Source organism: Convolutriloba macropyga, chromosome 5 (assembly GCF_964194025.1).
Source record: "Convolutriloba macropyga chromosome 5, txConMacr16.3, whole genome shotgun sequence".
Classification (NCBI taxonomy): Eukaryota; Metazoa; Xenacoelomorpha; order Acoela; family Convolutidae; genus Convolutriloba; species Convolutriloba macropyga.
Window position 1 is genome coordinate 56,208,989 of NC_134472.1, and position 26,277 is coordinate 56,235,265.

General features: G+C 34.7%; 2 protein-coding genes across 2 annotated transcripts in view; one reads left to right on the forward strand and one right to left on the reverse strand.

Moving 5' to 3' along the window:
- LOC142340423 (uncharacterized) overlaps positions 1 to 26,277 on the reverse strand; it is a 464,952-nt gene that overhangs the window by 283,526 nt on the left and 155,149 nt on the right. The gene's annotated exons all lie outside the window — the stretch shown is intronic.
- The window catches only part of LOC142339486 (uncharacterized), a 204,467-nt gene continuing 194,588 nt past the window's right edge, over positions 16,399 to 26,277 (forward strand). The window contains exon 1 of the mRNA XM_075389537.1: positions 16,399 to 16,610. Coding sequence (XP_075245652.1) covers positions 16,555 to 16,610 — 56 coding nt within the window. The 5' untranslated portion in view covers positions 16,399 to 16,554. The remainder of the gene's footprint in view (positions 16,611 to 26,277) is intronic.

Here is a 26,277-nt window from a genome sequence, read left to right on the forward strand (position 1 = left end):
CTGCATTAGAAAATCTCGAGATGAGTCTTCTTTCACACACAATAAAACACACTTTTGCCAATTAGGTCTGTTTTCTCTCTATAGCAGGTCAATACTTTTCTAGAACGGCATGTGTTTTTCAATAGGAAGGACTTCAAGTCAAATGTATCTGTCATACATCATAAATTATTTCAGTGCAGTAAATTTATCATACGATGTACTTAATTTATTTAGTGTACTTATTCCCGAGGGGCATGTGTATAAGTCAATGTTATTTCACATGCTAGTCTGTTGTTCCCATCTCCCATAGCGGGAAATTATTGTTCACGTTTGTTATGACTTCTGGAATACCAGTTGCCTTAATTTTCATTCTCTTAGTTTTGCACTTCGCGTACAGTTGCTCAATTTAACTTATTCTTCATTAACTGTCTTTACAAATGGAGTAAAGTAAACGAATAATCATTACGCGATTCGCTAAGCGGATTCATTTAGAAATTGTGTAAAGCGCAATCGCCGCGCAAGTAGGACATAAAACATAAACGCAACTCGCGACTCACGAACAAGTACGCAATCTCACTTGCGTACGACATGGCGCAGCCAGCAGCTCAGAAGCGGACCACACTTGGCATTGAGCCATTTTGGGATAAACCTAGTGTAGACCCGCCGCTGAAATGGGAAAAGTGGCAGTTGCAGGCCAAGTTAGCTCTTCTTGCGAAGGAAAATATTACAATAGACACTTTGCTGGAACCAAAACCCGAAACAGTGCAACTACCACTTGAACCGATCTATGAGAATACGATAACAGGATCATCGGCACAATCGGAGAGGGAAAGACTGGCGAGGAACGCTCAATCAAAAATGAACTGGGAAAATCGGTGTCAGAGACAACTGGAGATAGGAATAATGTGCGGAGACACACCATGGGCACAGGCCGATCGAAAGACTGTGTCAATGCTATACCTCAGTTTGGGCACTGAAGGACGTCGAATTGTTTGTAGCCAAAACCCACACCTCAAGATGGACAGTCTCTCAACAGCAGAACTTTGGACAATCATGGAAACAGCATTTATTCGTCAGCGCAATATCACATTTGATAGGTATGTACTTCTCACCACAAAACAGACAAGAGGAGAGTCCATCGAACATTTCCAAAGAACTTTCTGAAAATTGTGAGCTCGGGAGTCAAGAAGATACCCTCATCAGAGACTTATTTATTGCAAATATGTTAGATCCGGAAATTCAACGGGAATTGTTGCGAGAAACTTTAGAACCAGCCCAAGCATTACGTTTGGCCATAAATATGGAATTAGGTCAAAGAAACCAACTACAAATTACAAACTCGCAATCTGCTCCGCAAGTTAATGCAATAATTCCTCAACAATCTTTTCGACCACCGAATCAACGGCCGACTACATCTAGCTTTACTCGATCACCAAACCAACTCTGCAGGAACTGTGGCTTAACTTGGTCAGCTAATCATAAAGTCAGGTGTATTGCGAGAGGCAAGACCTGCAATAATTGTGGCCTCCAAAACCATTTTTCGCGAGTGTGCAGGAAACCGAAGTCATCATCAAATAAATCTACCGGACCTAATGTTAACTCCGTTGAAGAAACTACAACTGACCAAACGGTAAACGCTATACAAAATATGAATTATAACCCGCAATGCAAATCGGACTACGATAGCTCAGAAGACAATATGGTCGCTAGCATCGCAAGTAACGCAATACAGATCGAACCAAAGAACACCATCTTACAAATTGGTAATACCCACGTTGGACTTCTCATTGATTCAGGCAGTGTATGCAGTATTTTACCCGAGTCTCTTGCTTCGGAGATTGTGGAAAATTCTCCCCTTGCTCGTTGGCTGATGATAGCGCCTCCCCAGGAACTCAAAACATTTTCAAACGAACCCATAAACGTGACGGGTATGATACAGGCACCAATTGCGAGCAATGGATGGCGACTTGAAGAAGCTGAATTTGTAGTAGTGCGTGACGGGCTAAAACCACTAGTGGGTAGAGATCTATTTGACGCTCTCGGAATCTCAGTAACTCAAATTCCAAAAAATGAAGGTAGTATGGTCAACACTATCACATCTCAATGTCTATTTAAAACACGTATTGCAAAACAATTTCCTCAAATTATTACACGTATTGGTCGCTCAAAATTACACATTGTTAAATCTAAATTCCATCGAAATTTTCAGCTAAAACATCAAAAGGGTAGAAGAGTACCCATTAATTTACAAGAACGAGTAAATAATGAAATTAAAAAACTTCTTGTAGAGGGACATATAGAAAAACTGAATAACTGTTCTGACCAATATTTTATTTCACCTATTGTAATCACTGTCAAACGAGATCAAACCATAAAGTTAGCACTGGATTCTAAAACTCTTAACAAAGCAATACACAAGAACAAATATCAGATGCCAAATATTGAAATACTTATGGATTCCATATCACAAATAATAACAAACTACAAAACAGAACCAGCGGAACAAATATATTTCTCTACTATAGATCTTAAATATGCATACAGCCAACTAAACTTACACCCTGAAACTGCTAATCATTGTAATTTTAATATTGTAAGTGGTGACATGACAGGCACATATCGATTCAAGACGGGATTTTACGGTCCTACAGACATGCCTGCCGAGTTTCAGAAGGCAATGGATTACACCTTGATTGGACTTAAAAATACATTGTGTTTCTTAGACGACATCTTAGTTGTTAGCAAAGGTTCAGAAGATGATCACTTCTAACTTGTATTAGATTGTCTTAAAAATTGGACGCAGATAACCTTCGAATTAATCTTCCTAAATGCCACTTTGCGAAACAACAAATTTTCTGGTTAGGGTATAATATAACTCAATCTGGGATATCGCCACTCGAATCAAAACATCCTCTATTATGTCATTACAACCACCTAATACACTTAAAAAATTACGCTTAATTCTCGGCTCAGTCCACTATATTAGTAAATTTATTCCCAATTTAGCTCAACTCTGCCATCCTTTAAGACCTCTACTTCGTAAGTCCACTAAATACATTTGGACTGACGCTCATACGCTACATTTTAATGCCATAAAATCTCGCATAGCAAATCATACAGAAAACGTTCACTATAACCCCCAACTTGAAACACGAATCAAATGTGATGCTTCTCGCTCCGGATTTGGAGCAGCACTAGAACAACTTACAGTTGACGGTTGGAAGCCGATTTCTTTTGCATCAAGATTTTTAAACAGTAGTGAAGAACGTTATAGTATTAACGAATTAGAACTTCTTGGGGTAGTATGGTCCATAGATTATTTTAAAAATTATTTGTATGGTAAAGAATTCACTGTTATCACTGATCACCGCGCATTACTTTCCATTTTAAAAGAACATCGATCAAATAAAAGTTACAATAGTAGGTTATCACGATGGGTTGATCGTCTTTTGCCTTATCAATTCTCAATAGAGCATCTACCTGGCGCGAAAATGGGACTAGTTGATTACATATCTCGAAATCCATATCAACCAGCAAAAAGTGTTTCCAAATATGACGAGGAATTTTTAGTTGCAACGTTATCAAGCATACATTCTGACGCTCAATTACTTCAACGAAAACACAACCTCTCAGCTAATTCACTTCATAAATTATATATTGATATTGATGGTGAAAAAAAAATTCCACCACTTATACAGAACAAGTTTTAACCATAAATTACGCAACACCAAATCCTCAAACAAAAATTCATGATTTACTCGCCCCGCGAAACAATAGCTCAAAATTCTGTTCAAAACAAACATCTAATTTAGACATAAATTCCGCCCAGCGTGTACGCTTAACAAATGTTAGTTCAAATCTCGCCCCGCGAAACAATAGTTCAAAATTCTGTTCAAAACAAACTTCTAATTTAGACATAAATTCCGCCCAGCGTGTACGCTTAACAAATGTTAATTCAAATCTGGCGGCGCAAAAATACAACTCTAATGTAACCTCCCTTAAATTCAATCATCAGTATAGTACACACGCCCCGCGCGTACATTTAACTGATAATACTAAATCTTTCGCGGATCAAAAACATAACTCATTTCTCCATTCCACTATTAGTATTAATTGTACTAGTGCACAAGATCAGCGAGTACATTCAACTCAAAATGATTCCGTATTCGCACATACATATCCTACTTCAAAAGTTAACACTTCTAAATTAATTAATACCACTTCCGATCTCGCATCGCGAGTACGCTTTTCCTTTAACAATTTAACACCCGCCAGGCATAATAATTTATTATTTACTCAAAAGAATAGAATGCATTCCTCGGATGACTCTTTTACAAAGCAAGTTACTAAATACCCAATTCACTCTAATTTTGCGTCACATAGTCTACCATTTACAACTAATCCTGTACAAATTGAGTCTCAAATGCCTGTAAACACAAGAAAAGCGTCACTCGCTTACCAAAATACTTCCAAATTTACTCCAATAAGTCATTCTCACTTGTCAATCAAAAATCAGCCTCAAATTCCTACCTTTTTTAGTAAGCCACAGTCAAATACTTTAAATAACTCACGTGCTCAATTAACAAACAACAAACAAGTGCTTTTTGCCCAAACTCAACCTGAAATTCAGTTGTCTTCCTCTTTGTCAATTAACTTAATTTGAAAAAACTCAAATCTCATCAACAATGAGTCAACAAGTTTCATCTCTCAAGGGAAAATCAATCTCCTCCCGAACAACCAGAGCTTCGCCTCGCGTATCGTTCACAGACAATGCAACCACAAGTACGCCACGCAGATCCTCCTCGCATTCAAATTTAAGCACTCCACTAACGGATAGTCCCCAAGTAATGTCTTTTGAGAGAGTGATGGGAAAAGTATTTAGCAAAGGTCTAATCGCATCACTCACAAGCAAGGACGCAGTTCTGAAAGAGGTTCGGGACTGTATAATACGGGGAGATGAAGAAAGACTAAAGGCCCTCAACCCGTATCTCCATAGCTATTGGCGGGACCTTCATGTGACTGGCGGGTGTGTTTGTATGGACGAGAAGGTGGCCATTCCGAATGCACTCAAAGATGCCCTCATTGACGATTTGCATGCGAGTCACCCAGGAAGCTGGGGGATGGTATGTATGGCTCAGCACTGCTGGTGGCCATACATGAATCGTGATTTGCTTGTCAAAGCAATAGAGTGCAAATCTTGCACTGCTATCGGTAAAAATTTAAAATCTGTCATTCCCGCAAAACAATTTAAAGCACATACACCATGTATAGTTCCAAACCAAGAAATACAAATAGACTTTGCAGGGCCCATTAATAACGAAAAAGAACATGAAATATACATTTTAACATGCATTGATAGATTTTCAAAATACCCTTCTGCAGAATTGGTTGATAATGCAACTTCCTCGAATGTCATAAAATTCTTAGATAATTATATACAAATTCATGGAGTTCCTCGTTCCTTAAGAATAGACCAAGCTCGTTGTCTCGTAGGTAATCAAGTAAAAAATTTTTGTACAAAAAATAATATCACACTAATACCAGCTCCGGCAAACGATCATCGTGCAATAGATTTAGTTGAAAGACTTATTGGTACTATTAAACAACGCTTGGCATGTATAAAAGAAGCAAATAAAGAAGTAAATACGTTCACCATTAAAGCAGCATTAAAATCAATTATATACCAGCTTCGCATATATAAACATAGAACTACTAAACTTTCGCAATTCGAGTCTCACTTTGGTCGTAAAGCCAATACACCACTTAGTAATATAAGTACTCAACCAAAATCATCTGATTTAGGTTATGAAAAAATTTTGAATCATTATTTAGATGAAGAAACTGTAACCCCTAATGAATAGCTGCCGGAGGAACACTGGGGAAACAGCCGGAGTGACGACGAAATTGAACGCAATATCTGTAAAGCGACAAAAGATGCCACCACTCGTGAATGGTTAGCAACTGATAATGAATCCCGTTTCCTTCGCACCACGCAAGCGCATCGTCCACTTCCACTGAAAGAACACGCCGTGCAGTTAAACATTGCCCGAAAGAAACATCTTCATAAAAGATCCAAGAAAAATCTGGACGGTTTGTATGAGGTGTTGGCCCCAGGATCGGTAGTACAAAAGACCGATCAATACACTTCTGTCATTCGCGAGCCGGGGAAGATGGAAGTAACAGTGCGCAATAGTTATATTGCAAAATTTGGTACTCGGGAAGAACGAAAAACCAAATTAACCGAATACATAAACCGTCGAGGACCCCGCACACACGAGAAAACAACTGAGGCTAAGATACTTAGCCACATCAAAGAGTGTACCCGCATACAAAAAGGAGACCGAAAAAGGAAGCATCGCAAACGAGAAACTGGTAGCGGTGTATCCTCCAACAAATCCAACATTGCTCGCGCAATGCGTGTACGCATGCCTAAAGTACCGGACAATTTCGCTCCCCAAGTATTACCCGAAATTCCAGAGGCTGCTCCCGAACAGCAAATTATAACTGGAGAAGTATTAATTGCACCCCTCCTACAAATACTCAACAAGAAGTACTCTTATCATCTCCTTCAGTTCCAACAACAATATTACCCCATACTCTGACAAGAACAACAAAACGGACTAGAAAAAGTCCTAAAAATTATGGATATGATAAAGAAGATTCATCTGGTGACTCCACTGATTCGTGTCCTCCGAACTTTGCTCCACCTCGTAGGAAGCGACGCGTAGGCGACATCGAATCGATACAACTTTCGGTTGTACAAACAATTGTTGATACAGCTACGCGGATTGAACCTATCGCAAACGACTTCCCCTTGCCTATCATAGGACAAGTGTCACCGACGGACCCCCGTATACGACCAGCAGATCACAGTACTTCAAGTGAGCTAATCTTTGATGAAGAAGACTTGTGAAAACTCTGATTAACTAAAACTTGATACATTATTAATTATGACTAGCTATGATAACCAGTAAATATATTGTTGATACTATTTAACCGGTGAATAAGTATTATTATTATTCATATTGTTATTAAAATTTTACTTTATGCAATTTTAATTTTCATTGAAGCGGGAGAAATGTCATACATCATAAATTAATTCAGTGCAGTAAATTTATCATACGATGTACTTAATTTATTTAGTGTACTTATTCCTGAGGGGCATGTGTATAAGTCAATGTTATTTCACATGCTAGTCTGTTGTTCCCATCTCCCATAGCGGGAAATTATTGTTCACGTTTGTTATGACTTCAGGAATACCAGTTGCCTTAATTTTCATTCTCTTAGTTTTGCACTTCGCGTACAGTTGCTCAATTTAACTTTTTCTTCATTAACTGTCCTTACAAATCGAGTAAAGTAAACGAATAATCATTACGCGATCCGCTAAGCGGATTCATTTAGAAATTGTTTAAAGCGCACTCGCCGCGCAAGTAGAACATAAAACATAAACGCAACTCGCAGCTCACGAACAAGTACGCAATCTCACTTGCGTACGACAGTATCAATTGCAACATTGTTTGAGAAATTTTTCTTTAATTTTAATAAAGTTTCTGATATTTGATATTGCCCAAACAAAACGTTTTAAAAATCTGTTTTCATTACTTGCAAGAAGAAAGTTATTTAACTATCTCTAAACATTTCTCATCTTAGTAAAGTAGAACCTCAGTTCCTTTTCTATGTTTCCTGTTTATTTTCTTGGTTTATTTGTAAACCATTTTTTTAAATTTGTTCTTTTGTATATTACTTTGCCATTGATCGTTTCATGAATATAAGATTTGCTCAAAACTGCACCTCTGAACTTTCAGTTTTCGTTTTTTTAGGATATAACACAGCTGCTAGGGAAACTCCTAGACATCCTATTAACCAATTCGATTTTTTGGTGGCTTAAAAATTGTCACTTTTTTAAAATGTTAAGATAATCAAAATTCTGCGGAAACAATGATCCTTAGAGAAAGGTAAGATACTGTTTTTGATAATTGAAACTTGTAAAAGAAGCAAATTGAGGGAAAAGAAGTCGCCCAATTTTTAACGTATTTCAAAAAGTTCACAACTACATGTTTTTGAGCAGCTTTTTGTTAAAATAGTGGGCTTCGTTTTTGTTGTGCTCACTGTTCAACAATTGAATATTGACAACTCCTTGGTGAAAGCTGCCAAAATATGCAATATTTGATGTGTTAGAAGAAATTTTTCACATTTTATAGTAAGTTGGTAACCAATTTGTCTACTTGCGGTAACAAAGATACTGGCAGCTTGGCAGTTATGAAGTTTATTGATTTCCACTGCTTTTTAGAACTAAGAGGTCTGCAGATACAAAATTTTTTACCGCGGTTAGAACTTTCTGTGCGCCATTCGCGGGGATTTGGAAAAAAATTTCAAAGAAAGTTTGAGGATAAGAAAATTCGGAGACTCAACTTTGCCTCTCCTCAGTTTTCCAAAACAGCGCGGATGGTACCCAGAAAGTTCTGACCATGGTGAAAAATTTTGTATTTGGAGACGTTAGTTCTAAAAAGCAGTGGAAATTTATAAAATTTTGATAACGGCCTAACTGCCAGTATCTCTGCTACCTAATTTCGAAACTGGCTTTATGAAAACAGCTTTGAGAAAAAAAAATTAATTCTAATTGTTTCCGAAACTCGCCTGACCCTCATACAATTCCATTGATCGAGGGCCTAAAAATTGTTCTTTCTGTGAGTAGCGAATTGGAGCGTGTCCTATTATGTATTTTACATAGAATATCTGGGGGCTTAGCTCTGAAAACATTAAGCTGATTAAAAGAGTGTTCAAACCTGCCGATGTAATCTGTAAGTTGTCATTTTCGAGAGTGAGATTTTACACCTTTTCTCCTGTTATTCACAGCCTTTGAGTGCCTTTTGATTTACGGTCAAGCGACAGGCTCTCAAGGCCGATGTCCCGTTTAATTGTCAAGTTGAAACGTGCTCACTTAGAATTGAGTATCACACAAAATGGAACTGTTTAGTACAAAATATTATTTTTGTATTTTTTTCTCACCTGATTGTTGGCACTGTTTTTTATCATTCTTCTGGATTATGTTGGAAAAAAATAAAGTTGAAACGAACGTTTCCCATGAGCTCCATTTTTTGGCCTTTCTAATTTGGCTTTTTAAATTTTTTGGCATTTCAGTTTTTTTTATACAAATTGGATAAACATATTTGCACAAAAAGCTATAAACCAGTCATTATTATTATTTTAATTATAAAAAAAAATAAATTAATAATTTTCTTGTTCTCTTCATAATAATAAAAATCGATTTTTAATGTCTCTATGTTGCGATTCATAGGGGTACTTTATGTTGAGAAATAAAGAAACAAGGGGGTTAAAGTTTTTACTCTTTTCCACTTCATACTGACAGAAGATATACCGTTAAATTATTCCGTTTTTGCTTGGGTTGGAGAATAACTGAGTTGGTCGTTTATCTTGTTGTTGAATTTTGATTCATTTTAAACTGTTTTTTTAAAATTCTGTTTTAGTGTCAAAATTCGTGGAGGTTATTGCAATTTTTTTGTTTATTGAAATCATTGCAGAATTTCAATAATGACAGTTTAGCTGTCAGCAGTTTAGTTGATAGCTTTTTTGGCCTGCATTAGAAAATCTCGAGATGAGTCTTCTTTCACACACAATAAAACACACTTTTGCCAATTAGGTCTGTTTTCTCTCTATGGCAGGTCAATACTTTTCTAGAATGGCATGTGTTTTTCAATAGGAAGGACTTCAAGTCAAATGTATCAATTGCAACATTGTTTGAGAAATTTTTCTTTAATTTTAATAAAGTTTCTGATATTTGATATTTCCCTAACAAAACGTTTTAAAAATCTGTTTTCATTGCTTGTCAGATGAAAGTTATTTAACTATCTCTAAACTTTTCTCATTCTAATAAAGTAGAACCTCAGAACCTTTTCTATGTTTCCTGTTTATATTCTTTGTTTATTTGTAAACCATTTTTTTTAAATTTGTTCTTTTGTATTTTACTTTGCCATTGATCATTTCATGAGTATAAGATTTGCTCAAAACTGCACCTCTGAAGTTTTCAGTTTTCGTTTTTTTAGGATATAAAACAGCTGCTAGGGAAACTCCTAGACACCCTATTAACCAATTCTTAACGTATTTCAGAAAGTTTACACCGAAATGTTTTTGATTTTTGAGCAGCTTTTTTTTAAAATGGTGGGCTTTGTTTTTGTTGTGCTCACTGTTCAACAATTGAATATTGACAATTCCTTGGTGAAAGCTGCCAAAACATGCAATATTTGATGTATTAGAAGAAAATTTTCACATTTTATAGTAAGTTGGTAACCAATTTGTCTACTTGCGGTAACAAAGATACTGGCAGCTTGGCAGTTATGAAATTTATTGATTTCCACTGCTTTTTAGAACTAAGAGGACTTCAAATACAAAACTTTTTTACCGTGGTTAGACCTTTCTGTGCGCCATTCGCGGGGATTTGGCAAAAAAATTCAAAGAAAGTTTGAGGATAAGAAAATTCGGAAATTCAAACTTTTCCCATCCTCAATTTTCCAAAACAGCGCGGATGGTACCCAGAACGGTCTGACCATGGTAAAAAGTTTTGTATTTGAAGACGTGTTAGTTCTAAAAAGCCGTGGAAATTAAAAAAAATTTGATAACGGCCTAGCTGCCATTATCTCTGTTACCGCGTAGAAGGATGGGTTAACACTTTATGATTTACTAAAAAGTTAAGATTCTCTTCAAAATTTTATTGCGTTCATGTGCAGCCTCCTTGTTTCGTTTTGTTGAAATACAGCTGAATTCAGCAGTTCATTCAGACTTGTCTTGACGAACTATACTAACCAACTCTGTCAGAAATGCGACTTAAGGTGAAAAAATATAGTCCAAATTACAACAGTCAATGCAGTTATGCAACAGTCATAAGATTGAAAACTTCCGCTCAACCAATTAGTCCACCCGAAGTTAACTTAATTTCAAAACTGGCTTATTTAAAACGGACTTGGGAAATGAAATTAATTTTAACTTGTTTCCGAAACTAGCGTGAACTTCATACGATTCTATTGATCGTGGGACTAAAAATTGTTCTTTCTGGTGTTCTTTCTGTGAGTAGCGAACTGAAGCGTGTTCTATTATGTAATGTACATAGAATATCTGGGGGCTTAGCTCTGAAAACATTAAGCTGATTAAAAGAGTGTTCAAACCTGCCGATCTAATCTGGAAGTTGTTGTTTTAGAGAGTGAGATTTTACACCTTTTCTCCTTTTGTTCACAGCCTTCGAGTGCTTTTTAATTTACGGTCAAGCGACAGGCTCTCAAGGCCGATGTCCCGTTTAAATGACAAGTTGAAACGTGCTCATTTAGAATAGAACATAGCAAAGTTTCTTTTTATATCCAGCAGGTATCAGTATAGATCAGGATCATGATGAAGAATATTTTGAATGCAACCAACTGGATAGTGGATTTCAACGCGATCTGAAATGTGTTTATTGTCTTGTTCTATTTTGTGACTCTGCTCTGTGATGTACAAGAGTGTTGTTTTATTTGAGACGCTTTCTTGGTAGCAGACCATATGTCGACCCTGGACTGTTACGGTCGGACTATTTTACGGTCTCAAATTTTATTGCCTTTGATGAAAAAACGATGGTTGCTAAATTATCCACTGATAATTGGTGTGCTTTGATCCTTTGTTTCTGTTGCATCTGAACGAAAGCCTGAAAAACTTGATAGTTAATAATGTCGGTGATGGTTAGCAAAATAACTCCTGTAGTATTTATGGAAAAAAATTCTCAACTTTAAGAGGTCATCTCAACTTTAAGCTATAGATGGAAAGACGAATTCCATTATAGAACGCTTTAGATTTAATTTTGAACATACTTTTCAATGCTCAAAAAGGTTACGAGGACAGTGAAGGTCTTTTGAATATTTATCGGTTAAGTATTTCTTTCGGTCAGACATAACTTGAGTCAAATTTGCAGACCATAAGGGCAAAACATGAAAGACTGGATCTAATCTGGCGCAAGGAAAAAGAAACAAACCAACTTTTATCCCTCAACGGTGTATAAATACACTACACTATAGTGCCCAGGTATTAAACCGCGTTATTACTACTTGTTCTGGTTATAACTACAACTTAATCAAAAGATCAATTGGACCCCTTTCTTCTATTTTCGAACTGGGCTATAAATCGGGCTTAAACTGGATCAATCAGGCGATATAATTATTCAAAAACGCGTTCAAAGTTGAGATAAACTTGATTCTTACGTGATAAACATACCTTTCCTGACTTGAGATTGTTTTGATTTTGTGGCTCGTCCAATTTTGTTTATGACTTATCTATTAGTAAACATACAGAGGGTTGTGTGGGTTTAATTGACCCAATATTAAACACGGCTTTCATCGTGACAGGTTAGATTTTTCAAATTTTCTTTCCTCTATATGCATTCCCCGGTTTCATAGAAAAACTTGTTTTGTTTTCTTAAAACTGACCAGAGTAATGGTACCTGCCCGCGAGCTTGTAAACGGATAGTATAATAAAGTCCCTACTTTTCACCGGTATTAGTTTCACGCCGCTATCATTTCTCCACGATTTTGATTACTTATATAATTGGTTAAATAATATTAAAAATAAGGATATGCTTGGGTGCAGAATAGGGATTTATACTCGAAATTAGATTCGTATCGTTTGAGGAAAGGTTTTTGGGGGGTAAATGTTTACGGGAACATATGATATGCGCAGGTGACAAGTTACGTTGAAAAATGATGTGAATCCATATAATAATTGCGTAGAAATTTTTTGCCGAAAGATATTGCAGCTTGAAGTACATCCCATGTTGAGGTTTTCGTGCTACCACGTTTATGACGCAGACGCCTTTTAAACGCATACAGGTGTACTATGTCCACTTTGTTCCTTTAAGTGAGAAAAAAACATGGGAGACAGTTTTTGCAGCTAGTTTCAGAACACTTTTAAGTACTTCAAAAGCTATATGAGAGGTACGTTATCCCCTTTTTTCCTCAAAGCACCGGTTGTTATTCCGGGGAAAACAATTGTTAAGGATAGAAAAACTAACTTCTTTTTTAATTTTGCAACGAAATAAAAATTATTTTGAAAAGTTTCCAAATGATCCAAAATGAGGTTTTCTCATATTTCCACTGGGTCAATTATATATTTTTTTAAATCTGATGACCGTGTCTGCGTTGAACGTACCCAAGTACAACCGTTGACCTTTTTTTGGGGTTCCAATCTTCGCAAAGTTGCTGTTCTCTAAATGCAATTCCGGCCTGACTGGTTAAATGCACTTGAACTCTATTTCCTCAAAAACTTTTTTGTCTGAATAATGTTTAAGGAAAGAACGTCAAAAAAAAAACATTTTTGAGAACACTACTTAGTTTTGCTTTTTTTACCTCGACTTTACGTTTATTAAAGATCTTCTTGTTGCAAAAGGAATAAAATGGTAACAGTTTTCTGTATGAAATTGTTTTGTAAACTTTTTCCAACCCAGAGACGCGAGGATCATGCAAACAACACCATCTACTGACAACTCTACCACTAGAAGTCGATTTGATCATGCTCTGTCTGCTGTAAATGCTGTTTTGCTCATTAGTACACAAGTCACTCATTCCTTTTGTCGTGATATAAACTTTACCCAAATTACATGCTCCTATTTACAACCTCTTTCTACTGGTAGAATTGTCAGTAGATGGTGTTGTTTACATGATCCTAGCGTCTCTGGATCGGCAAAAAGTTAACAAAACAATTTCATCCATATAAATTTTACCATTTTATCACTTTCGTACCAAGATGTTCTTCAATAAACGTAGTTTTAAAGTCGTGTTCAAAAAATGTCGTGTTTACCTCGATTTTAACTCTACGTTTATTTAAGAGCTTCATGTCGCGAAAGTGATAAAATTGTAAAATTTTTCTGGATGCAATTGTTTTGTAAAGTTTTTTTCCGATCCAGAGAATGTAAAAAACTCCATCTACTAACAACTCTACCAGTAAAAAGACGATGTAAATAGGAGCATGTAATTTGTGTAAAGTTTATATGACGACAAATGGAATGAGTGACTTGTGTAATAATGAGCAAAATAGCATTAACAGCAGACAGAGCATGGTTAACTCGACTTATCCACTAGAGTATCGAAACAAAAGTGGGTTAACTATAACAATATGGGTGTCGGGTAACTAGAGTATGCCGTCAACAAGATTTCACCTTTGTGAGATCTTTCGCTTAAAAAGAAAATTACTCTACTGCGTGGCGTATATCAAAATTGGTGGGGTTTTTAGAGTTTGCTATAATAATAATATACATCTAATAAAAAGTTCCCTTCAAATCAATCTCCTATTCCGCTTCCAAAGTGGAACTTTCGGCTGGTTGAGTTTTTTTTAGAAATTGAACCCATTCGTTCCCTGTATGTCCGAATTAGGTCTGTCAGGAAATTGATTCTGTGAAGGTGTCAGGAATAAGGAGCAGCTACAGGGACTCGCTGATAGAATTTTGTTGCTCGAATGGATTTGCTATAAGGCGATATTTTTTTAGATCTGTTACTGTTTCTGCAACCACTGGTTTATTTTGAGAAGTTTTCTTAATGAAACATGCCTGAAAACTAAATATGTTCTGTTTATGCGCATTCGTTCGGTGTTTTACGAGTGTTCCGTCAGCGGGTTGGACTATAGGTGCCAAATTTTTGTTCGAAATACGAGATCGATGAATTTTGGGATTAAATCATAGGGACTTGTGTTGCTTGCAACCAGATTGCCTGTGTTGTTACTTGCTCAGTGTATCTCTTGTTGAATATTTTTTATCGACACGCATTTTGCAACAAGCGTTGTATATTTGTTTTTTTTTCTCATCTTGGCTGATAACAGGCGGGCTAGGCCCCGACTCAACTGTTTCCTTTTCGTTTATAGTGTTTGTACGTAGTTTTGTTTTTCATGTCCAAGTTTTTTGTTGTCAGCTTTTAATTGGTTGATATTTAACCTGATGGTCTTGCCGGCGTTCATCGTACGCAGCTTGATTCGTTGATCCCTTTTCTCTGGTGCCCGTCTTGGCTAATTCGCTATTCCCTTTATGCGATTCCACTCCGACTCGGGCATTCAAACATTAAAGCCCTTTCAACATCGTGGCTGTGGACCCGATATGTTTCCAGGCGCTATTAATTTAAAAACCTTAAACTAATATCTTTTTGGTCTTTTTGCATCTTAGTTGGATGTTTTTTTGCATCCTAATCATGGTGTTCCAAAAGGAACTTTGTTAGGACCTCTTATTTTTCTGTTTTACGTCAACGATTTTTCTGAAAAGCTGGAAGGTGAAAATGATGTTGTTTAATTTGCGGATGACACTGGTATTATATGCCAAATTGAACGTAATGAAAATTTTCCCCAAAAAATTGAAAAAAATTTTTAGAACAAACAGACAAATACCTGACAGAGAATCAACTAACTTTAAATACCGATAAAACAGAGATGTTATTCTTTACAAATCATACAAATTCGGATCCAGAGTTTACTAATTCGGATCCAAAGGCGAAGTTATCAAACCAGCTCATGCATGTCGTTATCTGGGAGTACAAATTGATTCAAACCTAACCTTTGAGAACAACTCAGTTTTAATCAAAATGCCTAGTGCAATTCGGTCTCTGTATCTTGAAAGAAATCAAATACCTTTGAAAGTAAGAATTGATGTTTTTAAGTCAGTTGTACTCTCTCATCTTTCTTTCAATGGTGTATTCCTTCAAACTCATACAGTGAAAAACATAAACCGCTTAAACAGATAAATTAACTGGGGAATAAAAATTGTTATTTTTGTCAAAAATTTGACCTCTTCATTGATCTTCTCATTAAGGATTGTATCCTGCCACCCGAATTGTTTATCTCAAAAGTTAGCCTAATGAAGCCAAACAGATATAAGACAATGGGAAACATCGGAAAATTTTAAAATGTTTACTAGTCGCCATAACGCTAGACAGAACAAGAGAACAAATTCAAATTATTATAAAAATGAAAACGAAAACGAAGTGGAGTTACAAATCTTTAATCTTGAAAAGCCTTCAAGAATGGAACAAATTGCCCTCTTCAATAAGAACTTTTAACATTAAAACTTTAAAAATGGTTTAACCAAATTTTTGCTCAATCAACACAAGAAAGTACCCGTTAATAGACAAATAGGAGCCTACAAATCCTATTTTTACCTATGAAAACGAACAGCCACAATTTGAAGATTATTATATTAATAACAATGCTGATTAATGTAACATTTTAGATCATGTAGATATCTAACCTTAGGGTTATAGTCTGAGTAATTTACTTGTTTCAAAAAAAAGGTCGAAAAAAACACAACTTTTTCTTTTATTACCATAATCTTCAACCTACATTTTTAAAAGAGCCTCTTTTATTTGCGACCGACGGTTCTCCCATCAGGAAGGAATAGTCAATTTTTTTCAGGATGAAATTGTATGGTAAACTGTTTAGCTATACAGAAAAAAAGAGGATCATGTAAATATCAACATTCAAAGGCTGACTATGCCAGTAAGAAGAAAATGCAAAGCAGAACGAGAAGAGTAGTTTAATTTGCAGGTCGACAAAAGTAATGAGTGAACTATGTTGCAATTGGCCAAATTGAACTTGTTGCAGTCAGAGCACAATGACAGAACAAGGTTATATTTGTTATGTATCAAATGTTGAACTGGGTTTCATCTTTAGAGTATTGAAACCAAAAAAGTGTTAACTAAAGTGCGAGTGTCGGGCAACAAGAATATGCTGTCAACAACATTTCCACCTTTGAGAGATTTTTCGCTTAAAAATACTATAACTCTAGTACGTGGCATATATCGAAGTTTGGCTAAATTCTAGAGTTGTTTATAACAATATATATCTATTAAAAATTTTCTTCTAGGGTAATAATCTGTTCCGCTTCCAAAGCGGAGCGTTCCTTTGGTTGAGTTTTTTGAAAAGTTGACCTCAGTTCTACCCCAAATTTCCCAAAAATAGGTCTGTTGGTGAATTATTCTCGAACTTATGAGGGAATGAAGAGGAACTGAAGCGACTGTCTCATGCGATTTTTATCGTTGACTGGATTTGGTGGAACTCGATTGTTGCGTTGAGATTGTCAATGGCTTTTTTACCCTTTGGATGACCAATGTCTTTTTTGTTGGAGGAGGGATTTCCTTGTCTTCTAAGTACCGCGGACTAAGAAGTTTATCTTTTCAATTTTCTTTAGCTACTTTCCCGGTTTGTCAAGGTTTTCGGTGACCGTTGCCTCAAACCGTAAAAGTTTGGTTTTAATTTTTTACAGTTCAAAGAAATTGAATTGTATTGGGGCGCTGTCTTCTTACGACTCGAAGAAGAGTATTGGAGAAGTCCTTTTTTTGTTGTCCTTTTATTTTAGTCCGTTTATTTTAGTTGTTTTGATGAAGTTATTTTGGCAGAGATAGTTTTTTCGGGAAATCAATTTATAACAAAATTTGATCAGATTTTTTATCATATTTCACCAGATTTGATTTTCTTGTTTTTACTTTTTTTCATAGTTTTGTTTCAAGAAGATCAAAAATTAGTGGTGGAACGTTATAACTGACGAGTTGTAGTGAATTTATTGGAGTGATTTTTGAAGCGGGAAATGAAACGCGTGAAAAAATTTGGAGTGATTTTGGCGCTGAACAAAAGTGAAGAGCGGAGTGAAAAGAGAGTGGTTTTTGTTCATACCGCTGTTTTTGAGAGAGCGAGAAATTGATGTGTGAAAAATTTTCTTTAAGCGAGCGAAATTTTTTTGTTCACGTGCGGCATTTTAAAGCAGTTTTTTTCATTTATTTTGGTTAAGAGGTTTGGTTATGATTTTGTTTTCTTTTTAGGCTGGTTTTGGTAGTGGTTTGAAGGTTTCTGGAAATTCATATGAATTTTATGATAATTCGGAGGTTTCCAATGTATTTTGCTGATTTTCGGGCTAATTTTTGCATTTTTTTGACGATTATTTTGTTTTACTGGCTCAAATGGGTATTGAAGAAACCTCTTCTACTCGAGCAATTTTATGATAACAATTGGTTACATTTTTTTGGGTAAGAATCATTTTATTGTTGAGAAATATGACCAAAAATGGCGGAAATTGGAACTACTTTTCTTAATTTTTTGCAGTTTTTCGTTCTTTTTTCTGTTTTTAGCTAAGTTTCTTTGCCTATTATGACATGCCTTTTGTTTTGAGAGCATCTGGATAACCTATTGGCTGAAGGGAATTTTTCTTTGCATTTATATGTTTCTGAAATATTAAAAAATTTAGTAAATTTTCCCAGTTTTTCAGTAAAAGTTGTTTTTAAGAGCTATTTTTTTCATAATTTTAGCCAAAAGTATTTTTTCAAAATTCACATAAGTGGTTTTTGTAAGTACTAGTTGTTTTGAGGAAGTTATTTTGGCCGAGATAGTTTTTTTGGGATCTCAATTTATAACAAAATTTGGTCAGATTTTTTATCATATTTTAACAGATTTGATTTTATTGTTTTTACTTTTTTGTTTCATGGTTTTGTTTCAAGATAATCATAAATTAGTGAAGGCACGTTTTGTTTGATGAGTAGTTGGATGGCGTTTAAATTAAATGGATTTTCACTGCGAGTCGTGTCCGGAATTCTTCCGGCTGTTTTTTTTAAGATCTGTTCACACATTTTCATGATTTTTGAAGTCAGATTGGATTAGTGATTTTGGTCATGCCGAAACAGGAAGTGGAGCGACAAAGCGAGTGGTTTTGCGGCGTGAATTGTTTTCGCTCTATATTTAAAGTATAGTGAGAAAACCGTATTTGAACAAAAATTTGCTTTCTCGCTAGTGGTTTTTTGTTCACATGCGGCAATTTCACTTTGATTTCTACAGTTTTTTCTATTTTTTGGATCGGATTTTTTTCTAACTGGTTTTTCCAATCCATTCATAGTCCGTTCTTGGTCTAGTTTTTTTGTTTTGTCAATGAAAATTCTTTGAATTGTACGTCAGGACTTGTCCTGCTATGTTTTTTATTTCGCTCTTTTGAGGGCGTTTTTTGCTGCGGGTGGGACTATGTAGACCAAATGTTGGTTCAAAATGGGTTGCCAATCAATTTTGTGCAAAAATCATAGGATCTTTAGTCGTTTTAGTCTCTTAGATCTGACGATTGATGCGATCTGACGTTTGATCCGACCGTTTCATAGGGTGCTTTTTTAACCTGATGGTCATGTTGGCGTTCAGCATACGTACGCAACTAGGTCCGTGGATATTTCCCTTAGGGTGCCGATTTCGGCTTAGCCCTTACTGCCATCGCCTTACCGCTTTTTTGTTTCAAGTCGTTTCGAAGTCGTGGCTGTAGACTCAATAATGGTTCCGAATATTTTTTCCTTAAAAATACCTCTAAGATACGTGTTAGGGTAGCTCTACGATACTTTAGGACCTCTAGGATACGTGTTTTTTTGTTTCGATTTATTAGTCTACCAAATGAGGAAGAGAAAGAAATGGTTCAAAAACTCTCACATCTTTCAGCCAACAATTGAGTACAAAAATAAAGTTGGATTAGGGAGCCGATGAGACTGGCCCGCAATGAGAGTACTGGATGAAACACACCCAAAAACAAAAAATAGCAAACAATAATTCCGAGCAAAACTCGATGAATATATTTAAAAAACAGACAATAATAAAATAAAGAAGGAATCCGGTAAAACCCGATCTAAACAAATTATACTATACTTCATTAAACGTTCATTGGATAAGATTTAAAACCTCTCAATAATTCGACTTGGAGCAGAAACGACAAAGTTCAAAAATACAATTCTCATTTTTTGAAAACAACCAATTTCAAATTGATTGAAACCACTTCGAAACCAACTCGGCCCATTAGGGAGGCTAATACGTAAAGCAATTGAGACTTGTCGCTTTCCGTAATATGTTGGACAAATGCAGAGCTAACAGCGCCAATTGGGCCAACCCATTAGTGTCTTAATCTAAAAAAGAAATAGAAAACTCAGAACGAGCGAATATCCAAAAATCAAATATTTTAAATAAATATTCGTAGTACCAAAGCCAAGAAAACATTGATTTAAAATAAAACTATAATAAAGATAGATTATATTTACCATTATAGATTATAGATTAGAGCTACCAAAGCCAAGAAAACATTGATTTAAAATAAAACTATAATAAAGATAGAATCTTGGTTCACAGGAAATAGGATGAGACCTATCGTTACAGAAACCAAGGTACAAGATTGAAAGAAATAATATAAAAGTTACAAAGCTCAAAAGTCAACTGATTTTTCTTAAAAAGAAGTTTTTTCAAAATTTTTAACAAACCAAAAGCTTTGAACTTTAAACAAAAACAGATCAATTTGCAACTGTTCTGGAATTCAGTTGTTTTGTTAGTATTGTAGCCAAATCATGAGAGGACCAAAAACAGCAAACACAGATAAATTCAAAATTTCAAAAACAATTTATCGAAATCAAAGTGTTGAAGCCAATATATCTATAATACATTAAAAAATCCATTAAAAACTTTAAACTGACGAAAGAGTTTTAATGATTGGCTTTAGTTCCTTTTGATTTTAACGGGGCCTTCTATGTAAAGCGGAGCTTTCTAGGTAGATTTTCAGAGCTTTTTTTCAGTTTAGTTTTGTAAATGAAGTCTCTCCTTTCTGTTGGTAAGACGGAGTTCGTAGGTAGATTTCGGCTTTTTTTATATAATTGTCTCAATGGTCAAAAGTACTAGAAGTTAGCTGGTGTAAGTTAACTGTTTTTAAGCATTGGGTTGTGCCCATTTTTCTTTATAAGTTAGTTAGAGCAGAAGGTCTTTAAGAGAATTAAAGTCGCCTAGAGGGACAGTTTAGAGAAAAACAATACTTAGGAACTATTTTCAAAACTTGTTGGAATTTAGATGCTAAGGCCCCCGAACCGCCGTAGCTTAATTTTAAATTCTACAGCTCCTAGGATCATTTGGTTTGGTTTAAATTCCTAAACATCTGTTGAGCTTCCTTCCAACATTGCCCACATTAATCAGGAGATAGAAATTTCGGGCCTCTTTAATTGCAGCCATTTTGAGATCGTTTTGAATTTCAATAGATAGCTTTTCAGAGATGAATGTTTTGTTGTTAATTCTCATTAGCAGCCTATTAAAATTATATCTTAGGAAAAATTATACTGAGAAGGCTCATCAACAAATGTTTCATTATTTCAACCATCCATAAAGTCGTTTTTTTACAGAGAGCAAAATAGTTTTGTAACAATTAACAGCTGGCCTTTTTGTTGTGCAAAAACTCCACGGCACAAGTTGAAAACATTTCTGCTACTTTAACAGGCTGCAATTTGCTATAAGCATGGTGATGTAATCTAACATTCTATGTTCTAAATGAAACTCAATTGCAAAAAAATCTTAATAAAGTAATTTTCTAGACTGTGTTTTTAGCTCTGTTCGACAAATTTGACAATTTTTGTTGTTATTAACGATGTCTATGCACATTCATGCAATTTTGTTCAACGATTATTTTGTTTGGTAGCTTTGCTCTGTTTCCATAGTATGTTTACCCCAATTGACTTTTTTGATCTATGGGTTCTTGAGCTTTTGAATACGCCGGTTGAACACAAACCTCTTTATGCCCTTGTGTAAACTAATTCGTTGAGTTTTTCAAGATAATTCTGACATCTAGGCATAATTGTTCCAACCCCACTTGTGGGGGGAGGAACTATATACTCAAATGGGTTTTTTTGATCAGTCAATTTTGGCCGATCGATATATTCATCGTAGAGAAATGTGAGTGGTATCAAAAACAAGCTCGTCCAGCGTAGAATTCAAAATTAATTTTTTTTATTTTGTGTTTTTCGAAGAGTTATCTAGGTTTAAAGTTTTGTGTGAACACGCGATATTTGCATGATTTTGTTCACTTCTAGCGAAAATTTTATTCAAATTAAGGCCTTTCTATAAAAATATTATTTCAAAATTACATTTCACGCTTTAAATTGAAGCAATTTTTTGTTACCAATAGAGCGATAAAAAGGCTGGTTCTGGTCTCTTGAGGAAAATTACCATCAAAAAAATGTCGAATTCAATTTGAGAGCTGTTTTTTTTTAGAAAATTTATCTATTTATTATTGTTTTTTTAATCACTTAGAGACTAGTCACTTTTCATATCGAGCTTCTGTAAAAGTCAAACCTAACTTACAGTCAACTGATACCCAAAGAGCGAAATATTCGTTTTCAAGGAATCACTCATTTTTTGTCTTCGAATCTGTGTTTTCGAAATTTTTAATGAAATTTTGATTTTCTTTTACGATTTCACTTAATTTTGGGAGTCCTATGGCATAGACTCGCTAACTAAAAGTGCAATCGACTTCCTATTGTGCATTATGTAAACCTATATAGTGGTTTGAGTGGGCAGCTAATGGCTGCTAAGACTTTAAAAAATTTTCGATTTTTTTTTGAACTTTTAATCGATGTTAAACTTATTTTCATGAACAGTAAGTCATTCCCAGCAGTGACCGGACCACCTTCCTTTTTAATGCAACAAAAATTAATCTGTTAGGTAGGTTTTATCTGATAACTATTAGTTTTAGGACTTTAATAACACGAGTTTTCAAAATCTCAATAAAAATATCGGATTTTTTTGTAACTTTGATTCCTTTTGAAATATTTTACCATTATATCAGTAATGATAGTTCCCACAGGCTTAGAAAAGAAGGCTAATGGATCAGAGATAAAGTTTTCAGGGCAGAGATTTTGGTCTAATTGGCTTCGACACTTTCTTCTGGAAAATTTGGCTGAATTTTTGTTGGTTTTTGCTTGTATTTGTCGTTGTCTTCATAATCATAGGACTTATTGTGATGTGTTACTGAGAATATATAGATGACACACATCACATTTTTCCCATCCGGGACAGGATAGCGTATTATTGGAATTTCTTGAAAGCTCTTGACTTTAGCGGCTGTTCAGGCTTCAAAAATAAATTTATATAATTTTTTTGGACATTAACCAAACTTAAACCTATTTTCCTGAACTGTACCTCAATCTCAGGAATAAAAAGACCTCTTTCTTTGCAAATGCATCTAAAGTGAATCTGGTTAGCGGTTTTATATTCTAACCATTGGTTTTATGACTTGGCATCGAATTCTCATATTTTTTTTAAAAAAATTTTTTTTATATTTTTTTGTAATTGTGATTACTTCTCATTTTTTATCACAGTTTTAAATATTGATAAATCGCAGTGGCTTAGAGAAGGTTTTCAATTAATCATAGATAAAGTTTGCAGAGGAAAATTTATGATTCAAATGGCTTTCTTACACTCTTCTGCTGAATTAATTGGGTTTTGCGTGCTTTTTTTTGTTGTTTTCATAATCATAAGACTTATTATGATGTCTTTTTGATAATATATTAATGAGAAATATCTTCTGTTCCATCGAGATATACGGTAGCTTTTTTTGAAAGCTCTTGAATTTAGTGGCTGTTAAGACTTCAAAATTGATTTTTTATTATTTTTTTGGACTTTTTTTTATTGAATTCGATGCCACGAGTTTTTTTTGTAACTTCAAAAAAAAATTCTGATTTTTGTAATTTTGGTTGCTTTTGAAATCTTATCTCATTATCGCATCAATAATAGTTCCCCCTGGCTTAGAGAAGACGTCCATTGGATCAAAGATACAGTTTTCAGAGAAACGCTTATGGTTTCAATGGCTTCAAAACTTTCTCCTTTTAATTCTCTAATGATTTTCTGGTTTTTGTATGTATTTGTTGTTGTTTTGATAATGATGAGACTTATTGTGATGTCCCGTTGATTACTTTTGATTGACAAACATCATTTTTTTCTCATTGAGGTATAAATTAGCGTACTTTTTGACTTCCGTTGAAAGCCATTGGTTTCATTGGCGTCGATATAACTGGTTTTCTCAAAATTTCGTGGTTTTATTTTATTTCTTCGTACTCTTGAAGTCATGTTGTCAAGGAAAGAACAACGCCATTGCTATTAATAAGTTAATGAAAAAGAAATTTTTTTACCGAAAATTTCATTTTTATTGGGTTTGACATTTTTCTTGCTCAATTTTTTCTGAAATTTTCTGAAACTCTTCGTGTAGTCTTGAAGTGCTGACTGGTCTCATAGGCTTCTAAGTAAGGATTAAATGAATGATGATACTCAGTGCAGTCAGTTTATAGCGCATACTATTATAGTTCATGAAGTTTTTGGTTTTCAAAGTCTTTTCATACTTTTCAGTTTTTGTTCTTTTTGTCAACTTGTAATTTATTCTCATCATTGAGAGGTTCCATCCAATTCATTGCAATTCAAAAACCACTTTTCTAATGATATCATGTTGTAATCGATGTTTCCTTTCTTGAGCAAAATGCGTTTTCATATAAGTTTTGTGAGTGGTCAATGTTTCTGTTTTTTTCTCTCCTTATAGCACATTCGCTAAAAAACTTATGTTTTTGCTTATTTTGTCGTTTGTTTTCTTTTCTCGTAGTCTTTCTAGTGGCAGATCTTTTGAGCGCTGTAATGAGGTGTGGTGTTACTTATTTCAATTAGTATTTCGGTTGTGTAACGATTTTTTCAAACTCAAACGTCTATTTTTAATTATCTCATCATTAGGTTGACAATTATGTTAAAAATGTAGATGAGCTCGGGTCGGAACATCATGTGCGAACCCACATTAACGAGCATTCTTTTTGTATACTAGAAACGCAAAAAAAATAGGGGCAAGGGTTTTAACATTTTAGCGTAAGATAATTTTCAGAATCCACTCACCAAAAGTGTTTCAGATTTCGATTTAGATTTTCTGTTTTATAATTGAGGACTTGCTGATAGTCATTGAGGTTTTACCGAAAACCCGGGGCTTACTGAAAACCCGATGAGACCTTAAAAGATTCATGCAAACGATGGTTATTTCATAAGATATTGTATAGTTCTATCGAAAGCTAGATACATTGTAAGATTTTATAAGATGGACTGCTGGTATTTAAGATTACTGCAATTTCGTTCCAGTTGAATTGCCTTCTCATTGGTTCATATATGTGAAATATTATTCATTCAATGAATTAATAATTAGTGAACTGGTTGCGTATTTGAGATATTTCACATCCATATATTTAATTAGAAATTGGTTTCCATGATTTAATAAACTCAAACTTACTCTAAATATTTAGTTTTGGAGTTATTAAAAAACGTTGCATCTTTTAAAAGCATCCAAAAATGTGTATAGTTTCTTTAATAATTTCTTTATTGTATTCTTCTGAAGGGCAAACTGCTGAAATAATTGTTTTTATATTTTTTTATCACTCTCAATCTGGGGGAACAAAATAAAACATTTATATTCTCACTTTTTTATTGATACTGGGTTCTAATGTATTTGCTACAAAAAGTTTATGATTTGTTTCGCTTTGAAGCGTTACACTATCGAAAAACAATTTTTCAGCGTTTTGTCATATTTCGAGAATCTCCAAATTTGTGAATACATTTTGTATTTTCTATAGGACAGAAGATTACCTCACAAAACTCTTCTAATGCGAATCTTAATAGTGTAAAAACCGTGTTTGACAGAATCTTATCTTCTATGGTGTTGGAAGAAACTCTTATACGAGGATCCATTCTCTTGTAAGATTCTGACAGAATTTTATAACTTATTACAAGATAACCTTTCCCAGCTGACTCATTAAATCGTTACGTAGCCAATATATATAAAAAAAACTATTTACTGAATGGAATTGTTTCAAATGTTTGCAAAAAAAATGATATGACCCCGTACCCTAAAAAATTAATTTTTCACTGGTCATCAATAACTATTTTAAAGCAATGATTGCGTGTTTTCATTCCCAAATATAACGTCACGATAGGTTACACAGTTTCCATTCTGAACAATAACCTGCTTGTTCATGAAATAAGAATATTAGAGTGGGAGGATCTTCGAAGGTTCATTTCTGTGTCGCTCTCTGCATGCCAAATTAGCTTCCATTTTCTTCTTTTTTCGCTTCATTTGTAATAATTTACTACATGGATGCGCCTCCCCTGCGATCAATTTTTCCATACTTTTCTGGCTTTTTCCTAGGAAGCCTCTATGGTACTAGCTCAAATGTCTTAGCGAAACTTCAAACCAGATTAGTTAACCAATTTGGTTTTAATTGTTGCTGAAATAGCAAAGGGAATCACAGTGACCCAAAAAAAAGTAATTTTTATAATTAGTTTTTCTTAATTTAGAGCACAACTTCAAAAAATAGATTACTTTACCTGGCTAAATACTTTCATACTTCTTATACATCACATTTTGGTGTAAATGTCTCATTCAGAGGACACAAAAAATTTTCATTTTTTGGTCGCAGTGATTTTGTTTGCTAACCTTGTTAGTATTCTGGT